The 24,187-nt window shown below is 52.4% G+C and overlaps 1 protein-coding gene across 2 annotated transcripts in view; it reads left to right on the top strand.

The window, feature by feature from the left end:
• Positions 1–404: 404 nt before the first annotated feature.
• The window catches only part of SEMA4B (semaphorin 4B), a 38,529-nt gene continuing 14,746 nt past the window's right edge, over positions 405–24,187 (top strand). The window contains exons 1-2 of one of the 2 annotated variants that reach the window (XM_060097392.1): positions 405–580; positions 13,695–13,949. In XM_060097392.1, the coding sequence (XP_059953375.1) occupies positions 13,841–13,949 (109 nt within the window). In that variant the 5' untranslated portion in view covers positions 405–580; positions 13,695–13,840. Of the gene's footprint in view, positions 581–13,555; positions 13,950–24,187 lie in introns of those variants that run through there. The other variant, XM_060097391.1, reaches the window with a different exon arrangement.

Genomic DNA, 24,187 nt, shown 5'->3' on the forward strand with positions numbered 1-24,187 from the left:
CTGGGTAACACAGCCAGGTGGGTGGTAGTAGATCGGTGTCAGTAAATTGGCTTTACTATGCATGCGCAGGTAAGGGGAACCAAGTTTGGTTCAGCAACAGATCTAGTGTAACAACCCGGCCCTCCGGATTCCAGCTAGCGAGATTGCCCCCTGCGGGGCCTAAGTCAGACCAGGCAGAGGCTCCCAAGGTCAGGGAGGGGGCGGCCCCATAGGCCCCAAGGCCTAAGGGAGCCGCCGAGCCGTCGCGGGGACAAGTCCGGACTGGGACTAGTAGCGAACCTAGTGTCGCCATCAACGCCCGGGGGCAGAGGCGGGGGACTGCTGGACAGCGGGCGAGCCCCGGAGGGCGCCTCTGGACAATTCCATCAACACGGGCGGGGCGGGGCTTGGCGGCAGCCCTGCGTTTCCGGGGACGCAGCGCCGGACCGAGGGTATTCGCGGGGACTTCCCGGGTCCCCAGGGAGTCGGGCCGGCCTGGAAGCAGGGACGAGTCTGGGGACACTCCGAGAAGAAGGGCTGCGCCGCCGCGCAGAGGTGACCCTGTCGTGGGCGGTGGTTGCGCGCGGGCCGTGACACTCAGGTAGGCGCAGGGCACAGGAAGGTCGGGAGCCGCGGCCCCGGGGAGGAGGCGGAGGGAGCGGAGGCCACCCCGAGGCAGCCGCCGCCCCTGCCCCCCACCTCCCAACGGGCCCTTCTCCCAGAGGGCGCCACCTGCACGCTCTGATGGGCACCGGCGCCCGCCACTGAGGGAGCCTGTTGTCATGGCAGCGCAGGAGGCTGGGCCCACGTTCCCAAGGCCACCCGGGGCCTCTGAGCCAAACCTGCAGCTGAGAGGCAGTAATCCTGGCCCTGGAGGGAAATCATTTGGAATTTGGGAAAGGCCTGGGCCCCTCCTCAGAATGGTCTGGGTATGACCTTTGAGTTAGGCTCTTTGTCATAGCTTCTACTCTCTGAGCGACAAAGTGGACATAGGGGTTAGGAGGGAAAGGAAGTTGGGGTCCTGGAAATGAGGCTGCTCTAGTGGCCTCCCTGGAGCCATTCTGGTCTGGCAAAAAGACTCAGGGGCCCCGGGTCACCTGGGTAAGGTCGTCAACCTCTGCTCACATTTCCTCACCTGTAATGTGAGTATGTCATTTGGTTTATGAATCACAGGTTTCTTGTAAGGGTCGAATGCCATAAGGACAAGGAAGCACACAATCAAAAAAATTTTTTTTTCTCTGTAGATGGTTTAGCACTGGAAGAGATTTAGAAATCCAGCCGGTCCCACCCCCTTATTACCATAGGAGAAATGGATCCAGAGAAGTTAAATTACTTCCCAAGATGACAGTGAGTTGGGAAGGTTAGGATTTGAACCCAGTCTCCTGACTTCCAGGCTGTGACTGTTTCCTCCGGTGGTTATTATTACTGAAGCTCAGGGAAATCTGTGGTATGTCTCCTTGCAACCCGGGGCTCAAACTTTTGGTGACAGGTGATCTAAAGATATGGACATTGGCAGCAGGTGAACCAAAGATGGGGAATGGAGGCTCGCACCTTGAGGAGAGCTGAAAGAGCCTCTCTCTCTGGTGCATAGGTCCTATGCCTTGGGGCTCTTGCTTTAATGTCGTATCTGACAGGATTGCCCTAAATTAATCCCCAGGAGCCAAGCATTCAACAGCTTTCCTAAATACCATCTCTTCTGAAGCCAACAAATCTGTTGAGACTGTGTGAGCAAGAAATCCTTTGGCTGCGCTAAAGCAGGGAAGTGGGACTTCCCACATCAGTGAGGTGCCTTTCCTTTGAAAAGGTTAAGAGGAAGGTGGACAAAGAGATCCAGGAAGGAACACTTGAATGAATCGTTTGGAAATGATTTGAGACAGTCAACTAGAACAGAAAACTCATTTATTCATTTAGTAAACATTTACTGGGTGCCTGCTGTTTCCAAACATTTACTGGGGCTGGAGATTAAAAACCTGAGCTAGGTAGGTCTGGTCCCTGCACTCAAGGAGCTTATGGAAGAGATGGGAAGAGAGGGATGTGATGTGTAAATGAGTATTTCACTACAGCATCATGAGTGACTTGATGGAAATCTGAGCAGAGTACCGAGGGAGCTCAGAGGAGCAACTCTGGAAATCAGTTGAAAACAGCATGATTCTAGCCTGTGAAGCCTGGGAGCACTTCTGGTGCTCTGCCAGGTTGGCCTTTTGTTGGAGACAAAGGAATAAGTGAGTGAAAGTGTCTAAAGAAATGTGGACAAGGGTGGGTATTCTCTGGAAAGAAAAGTTTGAGGAATCTTGATGAACTGGAAGCTCTGTGAAGGCAGAACCATGTCAGTTTCCTTCAGCTTCAGTGATGCTTAGAAGGCAGCAAGTGCACAAGAACTATTTGTTGAGTGAGTGAAAGAAGGAAGGGACGAAGGGGAGAGGGAGAGAGGGAGGAAAGCACAGCAGCTTATATTATCAAGAGGAGGATGGCTATAACTTGAGACAAAGCCCTGGTTGAAATTCTAACTATATGTAGAGCATCTACATGGGGTTCTGGATTCAGATCCAGTTTCTGGTCCTAGTCCTAACTTTCCACTTATGTGACCTTAGCAAGTCCCTAAACCTCTCTATGCCCCATTTCTCATCTGTAAAGTGGGAGTATCATAATTCCTGTTTCATCCTGTTGTGAGAATTAAGTAAATGACTGGTTGTAAAAAACTCAGCACAGTGGCTTGCTTATAGTAAGTGTGCAATAAATGTTAGCCTTATAAATGCCAACTTTGCTTTAGGTGGAATAGTTTGCCAAATAATTCATGTCAAGGTTATATAACTACTCCTAAATGAGGTATAATTTCTTTTTACCTGATAAAGGCTGATTCTGAAAGTTCGCTTTGTCTTCAGACTAACACACCTCAAATAAATTATTCTTTGCTTTTTTTTTCATGGGGAGGAGGGCAACAATCTTTTTGAAATCAGTTGAAAGCTCAGATCCCTCTCCTCAGAAGTGGCATATTCTTGGGGTTCACAGCTCACTGAAGCCGACCCTGGTGGTTAAGGGGCTCCCTGCTCTGTCCCACTGCTCACAGGCCGTAAGGAAAGAGCTAAGGCTCTTAGATAAAGAGTTTGAGAGGAGCAAGGTGGGTCTGCTCCCTTTCAGGGGGCTTGTGGAGTCCCTGTGGACTGGGTGGGTCAGTCCCCAGGTCCAGGCCCCTTAGAGCCCCCTCCTTTGCTAGAGCCATGCTGGGCCCACTCAGAGCCTCGTGGCATCCTCCAGCCTGACACTCAGCACATAAATGGTGCTGTCAGGCGTCCCAGGAATCTCGGGGTATGTAAGCTCCCTGTCCAAACATGGATCTTTGGTGCCTCCCTCACATTGGCTTTCTGTGAGCCTTGTCTCCTGGTGCCATTGCTTTAGGGTGGCAAGTTGGCACATCACCAAGGTAATGCATTCCTCCCTCCATCCTATCAAAGCAGTCTTTGGAGCCACAGGAAATCAATGGAACCCACTTGTTCAATCCCCCACCTGATGGGCTCACCTGTCTAGGCCCACTCTCCGCAGGCAGTGCTGGAACCAAGAGCAAGGCTCTCTGTCTGGGAGAAAGAGTCGTAGCCACCAGGTAACCCAAGGTGACTGGGAAACTGCAAAAGTCAGAGAGCCCCTCTTCTTTGGGAGGGGAGAGCCTTGGTCCTCTGGAAAGGAAGCTTAGTTCTCTGGGGTGGAGGAAGGGCCTTGGCTGGGTCTTCTTTCCCTTCATGTAGCAATGGCCAGGGGTCTAGGGCTCAGAGTAGGATTTAAGGAAGAAGAACTTGGGGGCAAACGGAGAGGTAGATTCCTGGTTTCTTGAGATCTTGGGAATGGAGGGGCCTCAGGTCTGATAAGCCAAGGTAGAAACCAGACTGTGTCCTAGACCCTTATGCTTCTCGCTCCCCATCCTTACCTGGCCTAGAACATCTGCCTCCCACCTGTGAGTGGCTGCAGTGGTTTCAGGGGAAAGAGAGTCTCTGAGCAGTAATTGTGCCCCTGCGGGATGACAGTTGCCAAGCATCAGCCAGGCCAGTTACCCAGGGTCTCCAGGCCCCTTTGGGGAGCAGGCCTGCAGGCACAGGCAGACAGGCCCTCCTGAACTTGTCTTGGGGGCAGGGACATGACAGTGGCAACTTTGTGTTCTACCGTGTCGAGGCAGGGACAGGCTGAACCCTGCTGGTTGCACCACAGCCCTGTGGGGTAGGGGGATTCCCCTCCCAGGGAGTGGCCAGCTCAGGCCCCGACAGGCCCCAGCAGGGGTGGCTCTGGGGAGGGAGGCAGGCTCTTCTCCACAGCGGGCGCACCCGGGGCCTGGGCTAGGCGGGCCGGTTCCTTCTCCCTGTAAGAGTTGCAGCCTCAGCACTAGGTTTGTAGGAGGCGGCTGAACCTGAGCGGAGAGCCCAGAAGGGGGTCCTCTGGGTTGGGCATCTAAGATGGTCATGGCCACTTTTAGGTAATGAGGTGAACCGATAATATAATGCGCGTTCACCACAGGCCAGTGCTGGCAGTCGCCTTATGTGCACTGTCTCATCAGCTCTCCTAACAGCCCAGGCAGTACTGTTAGCGTTCCCATCTCACAGATGAGGAAACTGAGGCTCGGAGAGATCTTGTGGCTTGCTCACAGTCCCCAGAATAATGGATGGTGCTGAGATTCTCCTTATGGAAGAACTGGTGTGTTCTTCCCCTGGATTTTTTTTTTTTTTTTAGTTTTTGGCCACACCCCACGGCATGTGGGATCTTAGTTCCCCCTGACCAGGGATCGAACCTGTACCTCCTGCATTGGAAGGCAGAGTCTTAACCACTGGACTGCCGGAGAGGTCCCCACCCCTGGATTCTAATCACCTGGCAAAGCAAGCAACATAAGGGACCAGTGGAGGGGCGTGCGGTTTGGGGAACAGAGATGAGGCCATTTACATTTATTGCCAGACCCTGGTTAAAAGCCACCTGTGAGATTTGAAGGTAGTGTTCGTGCTGGCCCTGTGAATGCCCTCTGCTGCAGAGGGCACTGCCCTAGGGAAGCTCCCGGCCCTCCTGGGATCTGGAACTCATTGGCTGACTTAAAAGCACACACAGGGTGGGCCAGCTGGTGTCACTTCCTCATCAAAATGTACTGATGCTGCAGCCAAGCCCCGGAGGAGAAGACAGCAGCAGCGTGCCCAGCCAGTGCAGGTGGGGAGCTGCAGCTGCAGGTTGGCATGAGAGGAGGGCTCAGGGCTACGAGGGGATGGTGGCAGGGGGCCAAGGCCCGGGGAGCTGGGCCGTAGCCAGTAGCCAGTGCGTGTCTTTGAGGCCTTACTGGGCAGCCTGCCAGCCAGAACCCGGGGATGGGAGGAGCTTGAGTGCTACTCCAGGAGGGGGCGGGTGGGACCTTGGGTTCAAGCTCCGCTGGGCTTGGCAGGAGGCCCCTCCTCCACGGCCAGCAAACAAAGCAAAGCCATGGCCTCCAGAGTAGAATTCTGGGGGCTGGAGAACCAGGCTCCCCTGGGTGGGAATGAGAGCGGGCAGACCCGGCTAGGGGCAGCCTGGCAGGGGGCAGCCTGGCAGGAGCCATGCGTACCCAAGGACAGGGCTGGCCTGCACCTGGGCAGAGGCTGTACCTATAGATAATTAATGAGTATTGATGGCTTGAGAGGCTGACTGTGGTCTGGACTGACCATTCCACTGCCAGCACTTGCCCTGAGCCTACGCTGCCTGTTTCCTTTGTGCTGAGCAGTTTAGTTTAGTGAGGCAGTGGACTCCTGTGTTCATTTGCTTTATATTTTTAGCCATGCTTCCCTTTATTTTCTTTCTCTTGTAGCCTTTCATATTTCTCTTCACTTTCTCCCCCTTGTATAGCTAGTCTCATTTTCTTCTTTCACCTGATTCTACAGGTGAGGTGTTGTTTTTTTTTTTTACCTTTCAGTCTCTTTGTTCCCCCCCCCCACCAGCATGATAACAGGTATAAGGTATATGTTTACATATAGGGAAATGGACAGATCTTAAGTGTACAGCTCGAGAAATTTTAATATTTGTATACACTTGGGAAACCAACATCCAGATCAAGATATGGAATATTCTTGTCATCCCTAAAGTTTCCTTGTCTGCCTGTGAGGCATGTGGCCCTGTTTTGTTTGGCTTCTTTGCATGTACTCCTATGTGCGTTTTACCTCTCATTCTTGCATTTTTATCCTTCTTATGTGTGTGTTTATGTGTACAGGAGAGACAGAACTTCAGAGAGAGAGAGAGAGAGAGAGAGAGAGAGAGAGAAGGAAGGAGGGTGAGGATGGATGGGCAAAGACTGTATAAGTGTAGACAGAGAAAGGGCCAGACTTGATGCCTGCATCTTGCTGGCTGGGGGCACAGAGGAAGTGTTGCTTTTCTCTTCGTCTCTTTTTTTTTTTTTTTTTTTTTTTTATTTTTTATACAGCAGGTTCTTTTTTTTTTTTTTTTTTCTTTTGTGGTACGTGGGCCTCTCACTATTGTGGCCTCTCCTGTTGTGGAACACAGGCTCTGGATGCACAGGCCCAGCAACCATGGCTCACGGGCCTAGCTGCTCCGCGGCCTGTGGGATCTTCCCGAACCGGGACATGAACCTTTGTCCCCTGCATCAGCAGGCAGACTCTCAACCACTGAGCCACCAGGGAAGCCCTATACAGCAGGTTCTTATTAGTTATCTGTTTTATACATATTAGTGTATATATGTCAATCCAAATCTCCCAGTTCATCCCACCACCACCACCCCCGCCACTTTCCCCCCTTGGTGTCCATACGTTTGTTCTCTACATCTGTGTCTCTATTTCTGCCCTGCAAACCGGTTCATCTGTACCATTTTTCTAGGTTCCATATATGTGCATTAATATATGATATTTGTTTTTCTCTTTCTGACTTACTTCACTCTGTATGACAGTCTCTAGATACATCCATATCTCTACAAATGACCCAATTTCGTTCCTTTTTATGGCTGAGTAATATTCCATTGTATATATGTACCACATCTTCTTTATCCGTTCATCTGTCGATGGGCATTTAGGTTGCTTCCATGACCTGGCTATTTTAAGTAGTATTGGAATGAACGTTGGGGTGCATGTGTCTTTTTGAATTATGGTTTTCTCTGGGTATATGCCCAGTAGTGGGATTGCTGGGTCATAAGTTAATTTTATTTTTAGTTTTTTTGTTTGTTTGTTTGTTTTAGTTTTAGTTTTAGTTTTTTAAGGAACCTCCATACTGTTCTCCGTAGTGGCTGCATCAATTTACATTCCCACCAACAGTGCAAGAGGGTTCCCTTTTCTCCACACCCTCTCCAGCATTTGTTGTTTGTAGATTTTCTGATGATGCCCATTCTAACTGGTGTGAGGTGATACCTCATTGTAGTTTTGATTTGCATTTCTCTAATAATTAGCGATGTTGAGCAGCTTTTCATGTGCTTCTTGGCCATCTGTATGTCTTCTTTGGAGAAATGTCTATTTAGGTCTTCTGCCTATTTTTTGATTGGGTTGGTTTTTTTTTTGATATTGAGCTGCATGAGCTGTTTATATATTTTGGAGATTAATCCTTTGTCCGTTGATTCGTTTGCAAATATTTTCTCCCATTCTGAGGGTTGTCTTTTCATCTTATTTGTAGTTTCCTTTGCTTTGCAAAAAATTTTAAGTTTCATTAGGTCCCATTTATTTTTGTTTTTATTTCCATTACTCTAGGAGGTGAATCAAAAAAGATCTTGCGGGGCTTCCCTGGTGGTGCAGTGGTTGAGAGTCCGCCTGCCGATGCAGGGGACAGGGGTTCGTGCCCTGGTCCGGGAAGATCCCACATGCTGTGGAGCGGCTGGGCCCGTGAGCCATGGCTGCTGAGCCTGCCCATCCGGAGCCTGTGCTCCGCAACGGGAGAGGCCACAGCAGTGAGAGGCCCACGTACCACAAAAAAAAAAAAAAAAAAGATCTTGCTGTGATTTATGTCAAAGAGTGCTCTTCCTATGTTTTCCTCTAAGAGCTTTATAGTTTCTGGCCTTAGATTTAGGTCTCTAGTCCATTTTGAGTTAATTTTTGTGTATCATGTATCAATTTCATTCTTTTACACGTAGCTGTCAGTTTTCCCAGCACCACTTACTGAAGAGACTGTCTTTTCTCCATTGTATATCCTTGCCTCCTTTATCATAGATTAGTTGACCTTAGGTGCGTGGGTTTATCGCTGGGCTTTCTATCCTGTTCCATTGATCTATATTTCTGTTTTTGTGCCAGTACCATATTGTCTTAATTACTGTAGCTTTGTAGTATAGTCTGAAGTCAGGGAGTCTGATTCCTCCAGCTCTGTTTTTTTCCCTCAAGACTGCTTTGGCTATTCAGGGTCTTTTGTGTCTCCATACAAATTTTAAGATTTTTTGTTCTAGCTCCGTAAAAAATTCCACTAGTAATTTGATATGGATTGCATTGAATCTGTAGATTGCTTTGGGTAGTATAGTCATTTTCACAATATTGATTCTTCCAATCCAAGAACATGGTATATCTCTCCATCTGTTTGTGTCATCTTTGATTTCTTTCATCAGTATCTTATAGTTTTCTGAGTACAGGTCTCTTACCTCCTTAGGTAGGTTTATTCCTAGGTATTTTATTCTTTTTGTTGTAATGGGCACTGGGATTGTTTCCTTAATTTCTCTTTCTGATCTTTCGTTGTTAGTGTATAGGAATGCAAGAAATTTCTGTGCATTAATTTTGTATCCTGCAACTTTACCAAATTCATTGATTAGCTCTAGTAGTTTTCTGGTGGCATCTTCAGGATTCTCTATGTATAGTATCATGTCATCTGAAAACAGTGACAGTTTTACTTCTTCTTTTCCAATTTGTATTCCTTTTATTTCTTTTTCTTCTCTGATTTCCATGGCTAAGACATCCAAAACTATGTTGAGTAATAGTGGTGAGAATGGACATCCTTGTCTTGTTCCTGATCTTAGAGATTTCAGTTTTTCACCACTGAGAATGATGTTGGCTGTGGGTTTGTCATATATGGCCTTTATTATGTTGAGGTAGGTTCCCTCTATGCCTAATTTCTGGAGAGTTTTTATCATAAATGGGTGTTGAATTTTGTCAAAAACTTTTTCTGCATCTTTTTATACTCTTTCCAAGCCACCCTCTGAGCTCTTTATAAACACTGGCGTTCTGGCTGAGAAAGACTTGCCTACAACCCAGAGTGGCACAGGGGAGCAGGAGACACAGCATTGGCTTGGGAACCACTCTTTAGCCCACGGGAAGTCAGCTCAAATGACGTTTTTCTCTGTTGTCCTCCTGTTTTTTCCGCTCTGGGGAGAATAAATTAGCACACTGACGGAAGACAGTGGAGCCCACAAGGCCTGATGCCACATGCTGGGGGCATGGGATAGAGGGCTCATCTCCAGGCCAACAGTTGGGTCCCTCATTTTGTCTGCCCTGTGGAGATCCTGCTTGAGTGCCATGCTAGGCAGTGAGGTTTCCAAAGACAAGACCCATTACTGTCCTCAAGGGGCCTGCCACCGAGTTGGCATAAGACACACTTGAAGCATCTGAGCAGCCATGAACAGGATATAATTAACCACCAAGCGAGTCTACATCAGCCCCTGCCTCATCTCCTCAGAGAAGAGCATAGCAGTCAGACAACCCATGTGTTGCCAAGACACTAGGGCAAACCAGGCTTGCTGTGGCTTGAGAAGCTACCTGACATGGAGATTTAGGCACTCAACAAATTCTAATTGACCACATGCCACTATCAGGCCCTGTTCTAGGTAAGAGCAGTAAGCAGAAGATAGAAGGAAATGCTATGGCTAGTACCTTGATTTCAATAAGATTTCTTGCAATTTTTTTCATATTATTGTTATTATTATTATTTTTTTTTGGTCGTGCTATGCTACTTGTGGGATCTTAGTTCCCCGACCAGGGATTGAACCTGGGCCCTCAGCAGTGAGAGCATGGAGTCCTAACCACTGGACCACCAGGGAATTCCCTCGTATTATTATTATGGATAATATGAAGAAATGTGGGCTGAATGGTACAGTAAGGAGGATACATAGCTAATTGTTCAACCTACAAAGGGTATTGATCAGTCTCAGCCCGGATGGAGGTTCCTAGTATGCTCTGTTTTTGGCCCTGTCTCACTCAGTTCCCCCCACCACCACAAATTTACAAAACACTGATATAAAAACACCCGTAACTTTCTATGTTAACCAACTCTTAAAACTTTGCCACAGTAGCACTCACACTCTTTCTTTGTTTTTTTTTTTAATTTTTTGTTTATTTATTTATTTATTATTTTGGCTGCGTTGGGTCTTCGTTGCTGCGCGTGGGCTTTCTCTAGTTGCAGCGAGCAGGGGCTACTCTTCGTTGTGGTGCGCGGGCTCCTCATTGCAGTGGCTTCTCTTGTTGTGGAGCACGGGCTCTAGGCAGGTGGGCTTCAGTAGTTGCAGCACGTGGGCTCAGTAGTTGTGGCTCTTGGGCTCTAGAGCTCAGGCTCAGTAGTTGTGGCACACGGGCTTAGTTGCTCCGTGGCATGTGGTATCTTCCCAGACCAGGGCTTGAACCCGTGTCCCCTGCATTGGCAGGTGGATTCTTAACCACTGTGCCACCAGGGAAGTCCCCACACTTTTTCTTTCTAATACACACAAAGAACATGCTTGTTTTGGCTGAATCATTTGAAAGTAACTTGTAGACATCATGATACTTCACGTCTACAAACCTCAGCAGGCATCTCCAAAGAATAATGACATTCTCCTAAGAACACAATACCATTATTATAGCCTAAGAAAATGAACAATAATGCCATAATATCATCTAATACACAGTGCATGTTAAAATTTTCCCAGTTGCTCTATGGCTTTTTTTTTTCCTTCAGAATTCAAATAAGGTTCACACATTGCATTTGATTATCATGTCTTTTTAGTTTCCTAACCTAAAACAGTTCCCCTGTCCTTTTTGTCTTTTCATCAGTTTGACCTTTTTGAAGAGTCCAGGTTATTTGTCTTATAGAATGCTGGATGTATCTGATTGTGTCCTCATTATTAGATCTGGGTTAGACACTTTTGCTACAATGGTTGATGAGTTGTATATTTCTTATTGCCTCGTATCAGGAGGTGAATGATATCAGGTAGTCCCACTACCAGTGATATTACTTTTGGCCACTTGATTAAGATGGTGTCCACTGGGGGGGAAAAAAAAGAAAAAGATCGTGGCCACCAGAGTTCTCCCTTAGAGAAAGATTTTCCCACTGGTAATTAGTAAAAGTCATTTGTGGGACAGATTTTGAGACATTGTTAATATAGTTTCCTAAGAATCTGCCACCCAAAGGTTTAGCATCCACTGATTATCCTTGTTTGAATCTCGATTTTCTAAGTCTACCATTTCTTCTACATTTATCCGGCAGCACTTTTCTACAGAGAAAAGCATCCTTTCTAGCCCTTCTCTTTCTCTGTCTGTGCTTCGCCGAGTTTTACTGTGGACTAATGGATTGTTTTATTTTGATGCATTAGAATCCATTACTTCCTTATGCTTTCTGTTGCTCAAATTGTCCCAAGTTTGGTCATCCAGCTGGCCCTATATCCTTTTGACATGACCCCATTAGTCTTTAGTCACTTCTTTGTTTTCCGGCCCAACACAAGGTCCCAGGCTCATCTTGTACTTTCCCTTTCATTTCTCCAGGGAATCCTGGAACCTTTTATTGGAGAGTAGTATTTAGAAACCAAGAAGTGGGTGCTAGGTCTGCTCACCTAATATTTTTATCAGTGATTTTAATACAAGGTCAAGAATGCTTGTGAGGGCTTCCCTGGTGGCGCAGTGGTTGAGAGTCCGCCTGCCGATGCAGGGGACACGGGTTCGTGCCCCGGTCCGGGAGGATCCCGCATGCCGCAGAGCGGCTGGGCCCGTGAGCCGTGGCCGCTGGGCTTGTGCATCCGGAGCCTGTGCTCCGCGGCGGGAGAGGCCACAACAGTGAGAGGCCCGCGTAATGCAAAAAAAAAAAAAAAAAAAAAAAAAAAAAGATGGACCTGCCATTAAATGAGATGGGAAAGGCTCACACAGATGGAGCATGTTTTGGGGAGGGAGAAGGGAGAGATCAGGAGCTTCATCTGAGATCATGTTGAATTTAAGATACCTGTCAGAAAAGAGAGCCTGGTAGAAATGTTGAGGCCAGTTGGAGTTTAGGACAGAGGTCCTAGCTACAGACAGAAACATGGACCTCACTGGCTAAAGATGGATTGACACCATTAATAGCGGCAAAGTGTCCCAGGCCTGGGCAATGCTGGAACTACAAGTAGTTGGTGCTGCCCACGTCTCATGTGGAATTCTGTGTCCAGGGCTGGGAGCCCCTGTAAAAGGGGTACTGCTGGCCTGGACCATAGCCATAGAAGGGTATTGGGATGGTGGAGGTACAGAAATCATGGAAGCTTGCTGTGCATGAGGAGACCTGGGACCACGTGAGCACTGTGCCCACCCCCTGAGAGCCACCCTGTGGGAGGCCCTGGGAGTAGGGTGAGAGGAAAAGGTGCCAGCTCTGAGAAGGCTGATTTTGGCTGGGGGTGAAGAGCCATTGCGGCTAATTCCTGGAGGAGCTGTCCCCACTGCCATGGAAATGACTGGCAGAGGTTTTCAAAGTCCTTTTGACTTGAACTACAGGAAGAATTACATTTTACTGTGATCCTGTGCACACTTAGGAAAAGTTGAAACAAGTTTCGTAAAGCTTACTTATCCCTTCTATGGTCATTGCACTTTGGTATCTTCCATTCTATTTCTTTTTTAATGCTGATAGGGATCCACTAAATTGACTTCAGGATCCACTAAGGGATCCAGTCCGCAGTTTGAAACCCCTGGTCTCAGCACAACTGAACTCCACCCCTGGGTGTTCACACTGCAGGAGGATTGAGGGTGGGTGCCTCTGGGATTCCAGCCTTAGGGAGTACTTTCCCCTGCCAGGCTACGTGCAGGCTGTGGAGAAGGTCCACCTCCTTGGCAGTACATTAAGTCCTATTATCCCACTTAAGCTAATCTTGCCCGGATCCCCCCATCCGAGGTTTGGCTTCGTGCGGACAGAATTCCAAGCGTGGATGACCCCGCAGGGTACCTAGATTAAGTGTTAAGCCTGTAGTGAACACTCAAGACCTAAGGTGGAATGACCCGTGCAGAAATTAGGTGCAGAAGCAACTAGCCCCGGAGTCAGTACCAGCTCGGCGGAGTTCATTTGGTTACGGACAGTGGGTGCCAGGAGCATTGCGGGGGGACGGGGGGCGGCAGGGATAAAGGGAGAAGACACGGGAGCGCAGTGTAGAGACCCAAACGTTTTCCCAAACGAACGCGCTGCGGGTCCTAGAGGAGCCGGAAGGGGCCGGGGCGGCTGTGGGAGGGCCTGAGAGGTGGGGGCGGGGAACTAGGGGTCCGCTTTCCTCCGCGCCCCCGCGACCCCGCGACCCCGCGCACCCGCGGACTCGGCTGGTACTGATCCCCGGGCTTGGCCCCCTCCGGACGCACGCCAAGATAGGTGCACCTAGCTGGCGACCCTTGAGCTTCCAGCGCCCAGGAAGGAGGAAGAGGGAAGGGGCGGGTTGGGCACGAGCGGAGCGGGGAGAGGCTGGACTAACAGCCCAACTTCCTCCTTCAGCCCCTCCCTCCCGCACTCGCGGGCGAGCTTCGACCGAACGGAGCTGGTGGAGGACCGCGGTGCCGCTGGGGGCGGAGGGGCTAGGGTTCGCAGCAGCCCACGTGACCCCATTTCCCACCCGGTTCCAGACCCCAGGTCCGGAGGCGGGGGCCCGGCGACCGACTCCCGGGCCGCACTTCGCGGTGGGGGCGCCGCCCCCGAGTCCTATAGAACCACCTGAGCCGGAGCCCGGAGGACGCCGTCGCTCCTCGCTGTCCGAGTCCCGCGCGCCGCGATGGGCCGGGGGAGCCGGCCGCCGCCGCCTCTGCTGCTGCTGCTGCTACTGCTACTGCTACCGCCGTCTCCGATTCGGGCGCTCGCCCCTCGGATCAGCTTGCCTCTGGGTGAGTGCTGGGGCGACCCCGCGGGGGACGCGGGCTGGGGTCTGGGGGAGGGGAGGCGGCCGGAGAGGTGCCTCGCGCGGAGGTTGTGGTGACAAAGGAGGGGGGGAGGGAGGGGGTCTGTCGGAGGCTTGGGGTCCATTAGGACCCCTCCTCCTTTCAGAAAGCTCCTGGGAAGGAGGGAGAGGAGAGGGGAGCTGTGGGGCCGCGGGCCCCTTTCTTCCATTCTTTTTAATGGGCAGGGAGGGGGTCTCTCGCCCGCTCTGTCGCCCCTGCTCGACCCTTGGTAGGGCGCCCTTTCGGCGCTGGCGCCCCCCCTCGTTCCCCACCCCCGGTGCTGGCTGCCCGCTGGTCTGCCTGCCCATCTGCTTGTCTTTGATGCTGACCAGAGCCAGCCGCGGTGCCCCCACCCCCGCCCCCGAGGGCGGCGCGGGGTGGAGGGGGCCTTGGTTGCCGTCCCATAAACACTGGGGTCTGGTATTACAGCAAGTCGCAGCAGGACTCGGGAACCGCGGCGGGGCGGGTGCCCCATTCTCCCTCCGCCTCTTCACCCTGGTGGGCCAGCGCAGCCCGCCCCACCCCGCCCAGGCTTGGTGGGATCCCCCCAGGGCCTGGGAGCGACCATACTAGGGATGGGGGCAGCTCTGGGGACTTCCAGGCCCTGGGAAGGACTGCTTCTCAGAGTCACCCTGGAGTACCATCCTCATTGGCCACGTCCCTCGCCTGGTGCTCAGGTCTGCTTCTCTGGCCCGCTCCCTTCCAGCCCTCCACTCTCCCCTCTCCTTACCATCCCCCCCCCCCTTTCATCTGGTTGCTTTCCCAAGTCTTTGAAATCAGAGGGACCTGGATTCCAGTCCCATTTCTGCTACTGGGCAAGTGAGCCCCTTTTCCCTGTGCCCCAGTTTCCTCATCTGTAAAATGGGCACTGTCATAGGTATTTTGCAAGGCTATCTTGGAGACTTCATGAAACCAGGTGTATTACTAGGCAACATATATAGATGCCCAATAATGTTCCTCCAAGCCCTTTAACTTGTTGGTTGTCACACTGAATGAATTAGAATAAAGGATGTATAAATTAGTTTTTACAGACTAAAACTGTACCAGCCTTCCTTCTCTTTACAGCATCCCACTTCTAAAAGCATTTCATTTACAAAAGGAAGGAGTAGCAGAATCAGTACTTAAATTAAGTCAGGGCCACTAGGGAAACCCTACCTGAAACGTTGCAGGATAATACTGAGAAGATGGCCTGGGTTCAAATCCTGCCTCAGCCACTAGGTAACCGTGTGACCTTGAGCAAGCTACTTAACCTCTCTGAGCCTTGATTTCCTCATCTGTAAAACAGGGATAATGATAGCACCCACCTCAGAGTTGTGAAGGTTAAATCATTTTCTGTTTGAAAAGTGCTTAGGGCAGGGCTTGATACGTAGAACCCGCTTAATAAGTGTTAGCTATCATCATTGCTACGTGTTAAGCACAGGCTTCATTTTGGCATATCCTGCCCAGAGCTGGGGTTTGTGAGTTTGACCACAGCCCCTTGGGTGCTCTAGCTGGGTAAGTGAAGATAACAGGTGTATCCGGACCCAGGCCTTTCTGTTGTGGCCACCACTCCCTTTGCCCTTAGACCCTCTCAGCTCTGCAAGAAGGCGAGGTGGGGGGGGGAACAAAGGCTCTGATGGACTCCACTTCTGGCTCTGGGAAAGCTGGACTGGCTCACGGGGCCATGTCAACTGTAGCAGGTATTGTGTCCAACTCTGAAGCTGGCTGGGGACCACTCATAGTGTAAAAGACAGAAGGGGGAGCTGTGAGGAGGAACTGAGAGGACCTGCTTCCGGAGAGCAGCTAGAACACTTGGTCATTACTACCCACTGCCCTGAAACCTGGCCCACTTCCACGTATTCAGCATCATGGCCTGGCTGTAGTACAGGCTACTGTCACACACTAGCACCCCTTGCACAGGCCTGGTGGTGCTATGGTCTGGATGTCTGTGTACCCCCAAAATTCATATGTTAAAATCCTAATCCCCCCAAAGACTAAGACACTTAGGCTCACCTGTGAGGACCCACAGATGCACACATTTTGTGCATGGCACAGAGGTGCCCAGTTGAGGGGTGGAGGGCCTGAAATGCAGTTTATACTCTGCTTTCCAAGCTGTGGAGCCTAGAGAAAAAGACCTTCCGCTCTCTTCTTGAGGCTGGGACTACCCAGAGGGGACGTCTTTTTCTAGTTCCACCAAAGCCCTGGCATCGTTTAGCAGCACCCCAGCTCCTGAACTCGTGAGCATGTATCCGGGCTTTGCTGACTGCACTGCGCTGCACCCAGAGTGCTTGCCTCCCTGGCCTCCCTCCAGGACCTTGATCCCCGCTGCCCCCCTCCCATCTACATGCAGGTCCTCCCAACCGGCTGGGAGCCCCAGAGGGGGATCCCCAGTGACTGAGCAGGCACACCCTCCGAGCATGGCCTGAGGCGGTTTCCTGCCTCATCCCTGGGGGCTCATTAGATGTTCCTGGCAGTGTGCCCATACCGGGCAAGCCCATGGTGACCATGGGATGCTGAGCTTGAAGCCCCAGGCCTCTCCCTCACAGAACAGGGAGAGAGGCATGGAACGGAGAACACACCCCGCTTCCTGCCACCTGCCCTCCTGTACTGAATTCCCACCCAGGCTCTCCAGGGGCCCGGATGCCTAGGGAGAATGGCCTGTGTCTGTGGTTTAAAACAAAATCCTTGGAAGTAGAGCATCCAGTTTGCATCTGAGGTCCTTCGTATGGAACCCTCATTACTGTTGATGAGCAGATTCCTGGGGCCATAAGGAGGGGGTGCCCCACTTGTGGTCTCACCCAGTGGACAGGAGTGGGAGGAGGACTGGGGGCTCCAGGGTCAGCTAGGCAGGCAGTGGCCTTAAGAGGAGGTTTCTTGTCTCTGTGAAAGGGACGCTTTAAAGAAGTGTGTGGAATTTTGGTTCTGTTGCATCGGAGACTGTGCAGTCAGGACAGAAGCCTTGCAGTGGTCAGGAGCAGGAGAGATGTGGAGTGGAAGCAGTGGGCCCGGGTGTGCTGTGCCTTCCAGCCTGGCCGTGCAGGCAGAAACCAAACAACCTGCTGCTATGCTCATGAAAGTCATGTCGGGTCCCCTTATTTGGGCAATTAAAAGGAGTTATTAATTTCCCCCTGCCCCAGAAGTGCCTGGCTGGAAGACTCTGGACACAGTGTTTCCAAACTAGACTGGATATAAATCCCTAGGCCTGCAAACCGCAGTCAACAAAACCCCATTAAGCAGAGAGAACAGCGCATTGGCCTGAATCAGCTGCTTGTCCTCTGACCTGGAGTGGGCACCCAGGGTCATAGCTGCCCTGGGAAGCCCCATGCAAGCCACTTTCGAAGTCTTTTCCTGGCTAGTTACCGGCCTCCCTCCTTGATGTGGCCTCAGCTTGACATGAGCATTTGTCTTCAGCTCTGTCCTGTGGGCTGGCATCTTCATGGCCCTTCAGCGCAGAGCTGTAACCATGGTGCTAACAGACGGCTCACTGCACAACCTGGGGCAAGTGCCCACCTCCTCCAAGCCCATTTTCACATTGGCAAGATGGGAGTAATAGCAGGATCCATCTCTCAGGGTCCTGAGAGGATTATGTGAAATAATGTGTGTAAAGTGTTTGGCCCGGTGCCTGGCACGTGCTACGTCCCCAGTAAAAGATAGTGGCTACTCTTTGTGGTGGAAATTCCCTGCCCGCCTTGCTGGGTGAGGTTATTTGTATCAATTGGGTAGATACTGGTGAGCGCTGGCTGTATACAGGCCCTCTGCTAGGTGCTAAGAGCTTCCGGCCAGGGAATGAAGTGGTGCAGACCCCACCCCCTAACCCGGGGTAGGAGACCAAGCAAGTCCCCCGAGGGCTGATTGGAGGCCATCATCAGGGGTCCTGCTTAATTTAGTCCACTTCTCAGGTGCTCCTGGTTCAGCTCTTTCAAAGTCCTCCTCTGCCCCGAGAACCTCCTCTGCCTGGGGCTGGACCGCACCTCTGCCTCCTCCGTGTCCCTGGTTGCCTCCACTCTGCCCTCGGCATATCCCACATGTAGCTGGGTGTTGAAATGCCTGTGTGCCAGCCCAGTAAAGCTCTGAGCTTGCACAGCTTTTGGGGCACAGCTGGATACACCTGCACGTTCCTCTCCGAGTCAGGGGAGACAGAGAGGATGGCACGGGGCCTGGAGAAAAAGCTGGACTCAGGTCATGTCCGTCACGCCTTCCTTTGTCCCCTTTCTTAGGGCCTGTGGCCCCACTCCCCCATCCCTGGGTGCTCAGGATCGGAGGCCCCTGATGTGGTCCTCTGTGTGGGTCGAGGGGGAAGAGGAGTGAGAAAATATGAGACTCTCATGGTCTGGGCTGGCCTGACCTCAGGAGCTCCTGCTGCTGCTTTCTCCTAGCCAGCACCCCCGCCCCTCCCCCTGCCTCTCCTCTTCCTCGCATTCTGACCTCCCTGTCCTGGCAATGCTTCCCCAAGTCCAGGATGGAAAGTAGAGCCCTGTGTGGTCCCCCTGGTCACTCTTGAGCCACCCACCACTCCTGTGTGACCATCTCCACTACGGGGCAGGAACCAGCCCTTAGGTGGCACAGCTGGCGTCCTTATGTTTGTGTTCCACCATCCAGCACCTAGAAGAAGGTAGAAGGTAAGGTAGCAGGTATAGGGCTACTGTGGGCACCAGGCTTTTAGTATATTATTTCCACTTACATGGTATATGGAATTATCCCCATTTTACAGTTAAGATAGCTGAGGTTCAGAGAAGAGAAGTATCTTGTCCACGTCACACAGTTCTGCCTTGCAAGCCTGCGACCTGACCTGTTCTCTGTGGGACTTGTTTGGTCTGCACTCATGGGTCCATCTGAGAAGCCCATCCTGACAGCTTAGTAGAGTTCAGAGAGGTGGGGGGCCTGTGGTGAGGGGGTTTCAGTGGGGATAATAGACAGTAGACAGAAACCTCTCATTTTATCTTCAATTCTTTTTTTTTTTAATTTTATTTATTTATTTTTGGCTGCGTTGGGTCTTCGTTGCTGTGCGCAGGCTTTCTCTAGCGATCGGGCGCTACTCTTTCGTCATGGTGTGCGGGTTTCTCATTGCGGTGGCTTCTCTTGTTGCAGAGCATGGGCTCTAGGGGTGCGGGCTTCAGTAGTTGTGGCACGCGGGCTTAGCAGTTGTGGCTCATGGGCTTAGTTGTTCCGCGGCATGTGGGCTTTTCCCGGACCAGGGCTCAAACCCGTGTCCCCTGCATTGGCAGGTGGATTCCCAACCACTGCGCCACCAGGGAAGCCCCATATCTTTAATTCTAAAGAGGGGCCAAGTGAACTGACTTGCTGCCTCCCTCTTGGCCTCCCCTTGCCCATCCTCTGAGAGAGGTGTTAACTGGAAGAGGGAAGAAAACCACCCAGGAGGGAGCATCCAGTGTGTGCTGGGTGCTGGCCTGGGGTATGGAGGTGCTGTTGTTTCATCTCGTACAGATAGATGAGGGACCCGAGGCTCTGAGAAGAGAGCTCATATTGTCAGGGCCGTGCAGCTAGAAGTTTCGGGGCAAAGCCTTGGACCACCAGCTCTCTGCCTCAAGAATCACATTCTTTCCATGAGAACATCTGGCTCCTGTTTCACCTGTGAAAATGTACAAAAGCAGCGAAATGACCCAGCTCAGCCCCTGAATAATTGATCAGTTATATATTTCCATCTGGTAAAGAAATCTATTGAGGTCACTCCTTGGATGGGACAAGGGATCCAGCTAAGGCCCTGATGGTACAGCCATGGTTGGAAATAGGGCAGACCCGGCAGACTTGGCCAGGAGCGCGGTGCGCCGGAGACTGGGGCAAACGTCTCAGACGGACGTTTGCAAACGGGGGAGCAACAGGCCAGAGCCAGCATGGAGATATATTTTGTTTGGCATGCAAGTGTTTTAGAAAATTTTTAATGAGTCACCAATATTTAAAACTCAGGAAATTTTCTATAAAAATCCAGGTTTCCAGCTCTTCTGAGGACCTGATGAGGCTTAGCCCTCATTCCATTGAGTAGCAATGGTCTGGGGGGAAGCAGCAGCTACCCCTTCAGAGGGGCTCCTGCCTGTAGGAGGCTCCACCCCCACCTGCCCTTGTCCCCTTCCCTGTACAAGTGGGCTTCCGAGGTGGCCAGGGGCTGGGGGTTTACTCAGAGCAAGGATGAGGAGTGGGGGGCGGGCGGCATGGGTAGGGCCAGTCCTAATTGTTGGTGGCCCCCTAACCCTGGGAGCTTGGCATTTCCACGTGCTGCGTTTATTTGGTCTTCCCAGCAACCCTGCGAGGGCTCCCTCCCAAAAACGGCAGGTATCTTGTCTAACTGGTCAGTGATAATAGTCAGGACTCACACATAGACCTTGTGACTCTCCTTTCTGTCCCTGTGGCCTCTCCCATCTCCCTGCAGCACTTTCAGCTGTCACATTTCCATCTAGACCCTGGGATTCCAGAACTGAGCTCTGGGGAGGGGACAGGGCAGGGGCCATGCTTCTCAGACACACTCTCGCGATCGTGAGGCTTCAGGACCTCTGGACTGCCCCCTTTGAATCTGGTGTCCGTCCCTGGACCAGAGCACCCTGAATTGGGACTTGGGACTCTCTTAGTCATTCATTCAATCAACAAATGTTTATTGAACAACTCCTTGGAACTCCCCTGGCCAGATGATACAAATATGGGCTACAAATAATAAGATAGTTTTGATCCTCAAGGATCAAAGCTTGGTGAGGAAGACAGGCATCTGAGGCCCATCATCGTCAAATAATGTGGCCAGTGCACCGCGAGAGGTGTGAGCAGGAAATCATGGGTGCACAGGGAAGGGGCCCTCACCCAGCCAGGGATTCAGGAAGGCCTCCTGGAGGAGGTAAAACCGAGCTGTGTCTCAAAGGATGAGTAGGAGTTAGTCAAAAGGAAGGGCATTCCGGGCAGGGGGACTGCCTGGGCAAAGACTGGCGAGGAGAAATAGGACCTTGAGTCGAAGTTCACTCCTTTGAAATGGGAGGGGGATGTGGCAAGGGCTGACGAGTTAGGGGCTGGGACATAGGGACACAGAACCGTGACAGTCCCCAGAGAGCCCTCTGACCTCAGTGTAGCAGCTGGACTGGGGGCAGGGGCCAGGTGGGAGGCTGCTGCAGTGGCTCCGGTGAGAGAGGGCAGTGGCCCAGTTCAGGCCCGAGGTAGCGGGGATGGTGAGGAGAATAGATTTGGACAATATTGAGGGGGGAGTCTTGGCAGGTTTTGAGCATGGATTAGATGTCCACGGTGAGGGAGAGGGAGATAGAAAGTGTGACTCACAGGTTTCCAGCCCGCTGAGCTGTGCCACCCCAAAGACGCAAGATCCCAAGCCGAGGAGTGGTCTGGAAGGGGGCAGTGGAGGAGGTGCCCGTGGAGGGTCTCCTGCATAGTGGGGTCTGGCATGCTGGAGGACGACCTGCATACTGGAGGATGAAGAGATTTGGGAGTTGCCAGCATCCAGGACATTGAAGCAATGGGCATGGATGTGTGGCCCAAGGGCCAAGGGCCGACCCCAGTGAACAAGAACATTCAAGAGCGAGGCCTAGAGAGGCTGAAGGTGATTAATAATACAGACTCTGGAGCTGGTGACCCAGGTTCAAATCCCAGTTCCACTGCTCTTCCTAACTGGGTAACTGAGGGCAAGTCATTTCACGTGTGCCTTGGTTCTCCCGCCCGAAAAAAACAGATGGTAATTCCTACCTGACAATGACCTGGCCAGAATTACGTGCACCAGCCCAGTTAAAGTGCTGAGTAAGTGCTACAGTGCATCAGCTCCTGGAGGGATGGAGGCCCGGGGGGAGTGTGAAGGAGACGTGAGGCAACTCTTGAGACCAGTGTGGCAGACCCCCAGAGGACAGGGGACCCCCGCCAGGCTGTGCCCCTCGGTGTCTGGGGTTCGGCAGCGAGGCGATGCCCCGGCTCTGGCGAGTATGGGCCTGGTTCAGGCCTGACCCCCAGGCAGGAAGTGAGTGGGAGGTAAGGGACGGAGATGGCGCGGGGTGGCTCTTCTCCTTAGGAGTTTGGCTGAGAAGGGAGGAGGGAGGCACACACATTTCTAGGATAGATACCGAGGGAAAATAAAATTCTTTGAGAGGCAGAGGTTGATGACACAGGATTCAGTTTCTGAGGAGATGGAGGATGGGAAGTTGAGGTTGTTTATGCCTGATGGCCCCAGTTTCCTTAGAAAAGGGGGGCCTCTGAGAGGAGGAGGATGGGGGTAGAGGCTTCAGGAGAGAGGGGACAGCCAGCCCCGGGGCAGAGGGCCGGAGGAGCTGACCTTGGTCCTTGGTGGGCGGATGGGGGTCAGGCTTCCAAGGTGATGGCAGTTCATGACAGGTCCTGGGTTAAGACTCTGTTGTCCAGATGGACACAAGGGGAGTGTCTGTGAGGGGTGGGGGCCACCTGGTGATTCTGGCAGGAGCACTTGGCCAGCTCACCTGGGGCGGTAGCAGCAGCCAGCTGGGAAGCGGGCTTTCCCGAGCGTGCATGCCCCAGGAACACAGGATGTTTCTAGGCTGGGTTCCCTTGATTTCTTGCCTCTTTCTTGGTTACCTCAGTCCATGGGGAGCACTTGTGGCACACAGTCCCCTTCCCCTATCAAGAGTGACCCTTGCCTGGCTGGGGTCTCTACCCTGGCATTGGCCTGTTGACAGCAGTTTGGCGTGCCGCTTCCAGCCCATCTGGCCGCGCTTCCCCGACATTGGGCGGTGGGGAAGGAGGACGCGCAAACAGACATCCAGGTGGATGGCTGCCTTGCCCTAGTTTGCTGCTGAGTCAGCGCTCCTGTCTTGGAGGTGGTGCTTCTGCTGGTTGGTGCAAGTGGGTCCAAGGGTCCTGTGTGACTCCCTGGGGAAGAGGTGCTCCAACAGAGCCTTGGGAGGCTCTCAGGGATTTGTCCAGGGCCCAGACCCCTCTCTGGGGACCTTGTGATTCAAGCCGAGGGGCAGCCAGCTGCCCACCACGCCTCACCCCCGTTCCCTTCCAGGCCCTGACTCCGCAGGGAAACTGGTGTCTTCTGGCCTAGTCCTGCTGGGGCCTGTGGGCGGGGGGGAGGGGGGGTGCTGTTAAGGCCAGGTCAGCGTCAGCTGTGGTGCCCCCGGAGCCACAGTGGAGGGAAAGGTGGGGCGGGGCTCTGAGTCACGGCCCTGCTGCTGCAGCGCCTGGTTGGCAGGGTGGGGATTGCCCGGGGTGGGGATGGTGCTGAGCCCTGTTTCCGGCTGAGTCACAGGCCTGGGGAGAAACTCTAGATGAGGCTGGGGGCTGAGTTGTTCCCGCATCACTTCCTGCGGAGAGCCCAGGCCCTGAGGGTGTGGGAGTGGGGCTCTGCAGGTAGCTCTGACCCTCTCTCCAAGGGCGAGGCCGAGGGTGGAAAGGGCTCAAGGCCTCGAGGTGGGACAGCCCCAGGCTAGCCACCATCCTGCCTTCTTGGAGCCCTGGAGGGTGGAAAGGTCTCAAGGCCTCAGAGGTGGGACAGCCCCAGGCCAGCCGCCATCCTGCCTTCTTGGAGCCCTAGAGAAGCCACTGGCTCAGGCCTGCCCAGGCTAGATGGGACGGCTTCATCCCACCTGGGAGAACTGGCCACAGCTTCAGGCAGGCCGGCTTTCTCTGCACTGGACTAACCCGCTGGGTAGAGGGTGTGGAGGATGTCTGAGCAGCACAGGTAGCCCAGGAGACCACACAAGACACTCTGTTTCCACACAGAGCAGGGTAGACACTACGACTGACCCCGAGGTGGGCCAGCACTCACGGAGCTGAGTGCACAAACACCTCCTTTTAGTCGCCTCTGCAGATAGTACCCCAGAGCGAACACACAAGCATGGACAAGCCCTGTGGTAGGGTGTACACGCACACAAACACACACACGGGCAAGCTGAGGCAGGAACCCCACTCAGAACACCGCCGAGCAGGGACCAGCTCTCACACACCGCATGGACCCGTGACACCAGTCCGTGTCTGAGCTGTTGCTCTCTGCTTGGCCATGAGCCCCTCATGTGACCAGACGCAGGCCTAGGTTAGAATGGCCCAGGATGAGTTTGTTAGCCACGAGGACCAGGGAGGCCCAGCCCTTCAAAGCAACCCTGTTTCTCTGGCAGCTCTCGCTGGGCTGGATTTTCCTGCAGGGCTTTTTGATTTTGTTTTTGATCCACTCAAGTGTTGATCGTGTGCCAGACACTGTGCCAACACTGGGATAACGTGTGCGAAGTTGTTTTGAGTAA

The sequence above is a fragment of the Mesoplodon densirostris genome, chromosome 4, assembly GCF_025265405.1.
Source record: "Mesoplodon densirostris isolate mMesDen1 chromosome 4, mMesDen1 primary haplotype, whole genome shotgun sequence".
NCBI lineage: Eukaryota > Metazoa > Chordata > Mammalia > Artiodactyla > Ziphiidae > Mesoplodon > Mesoplodon densirostris.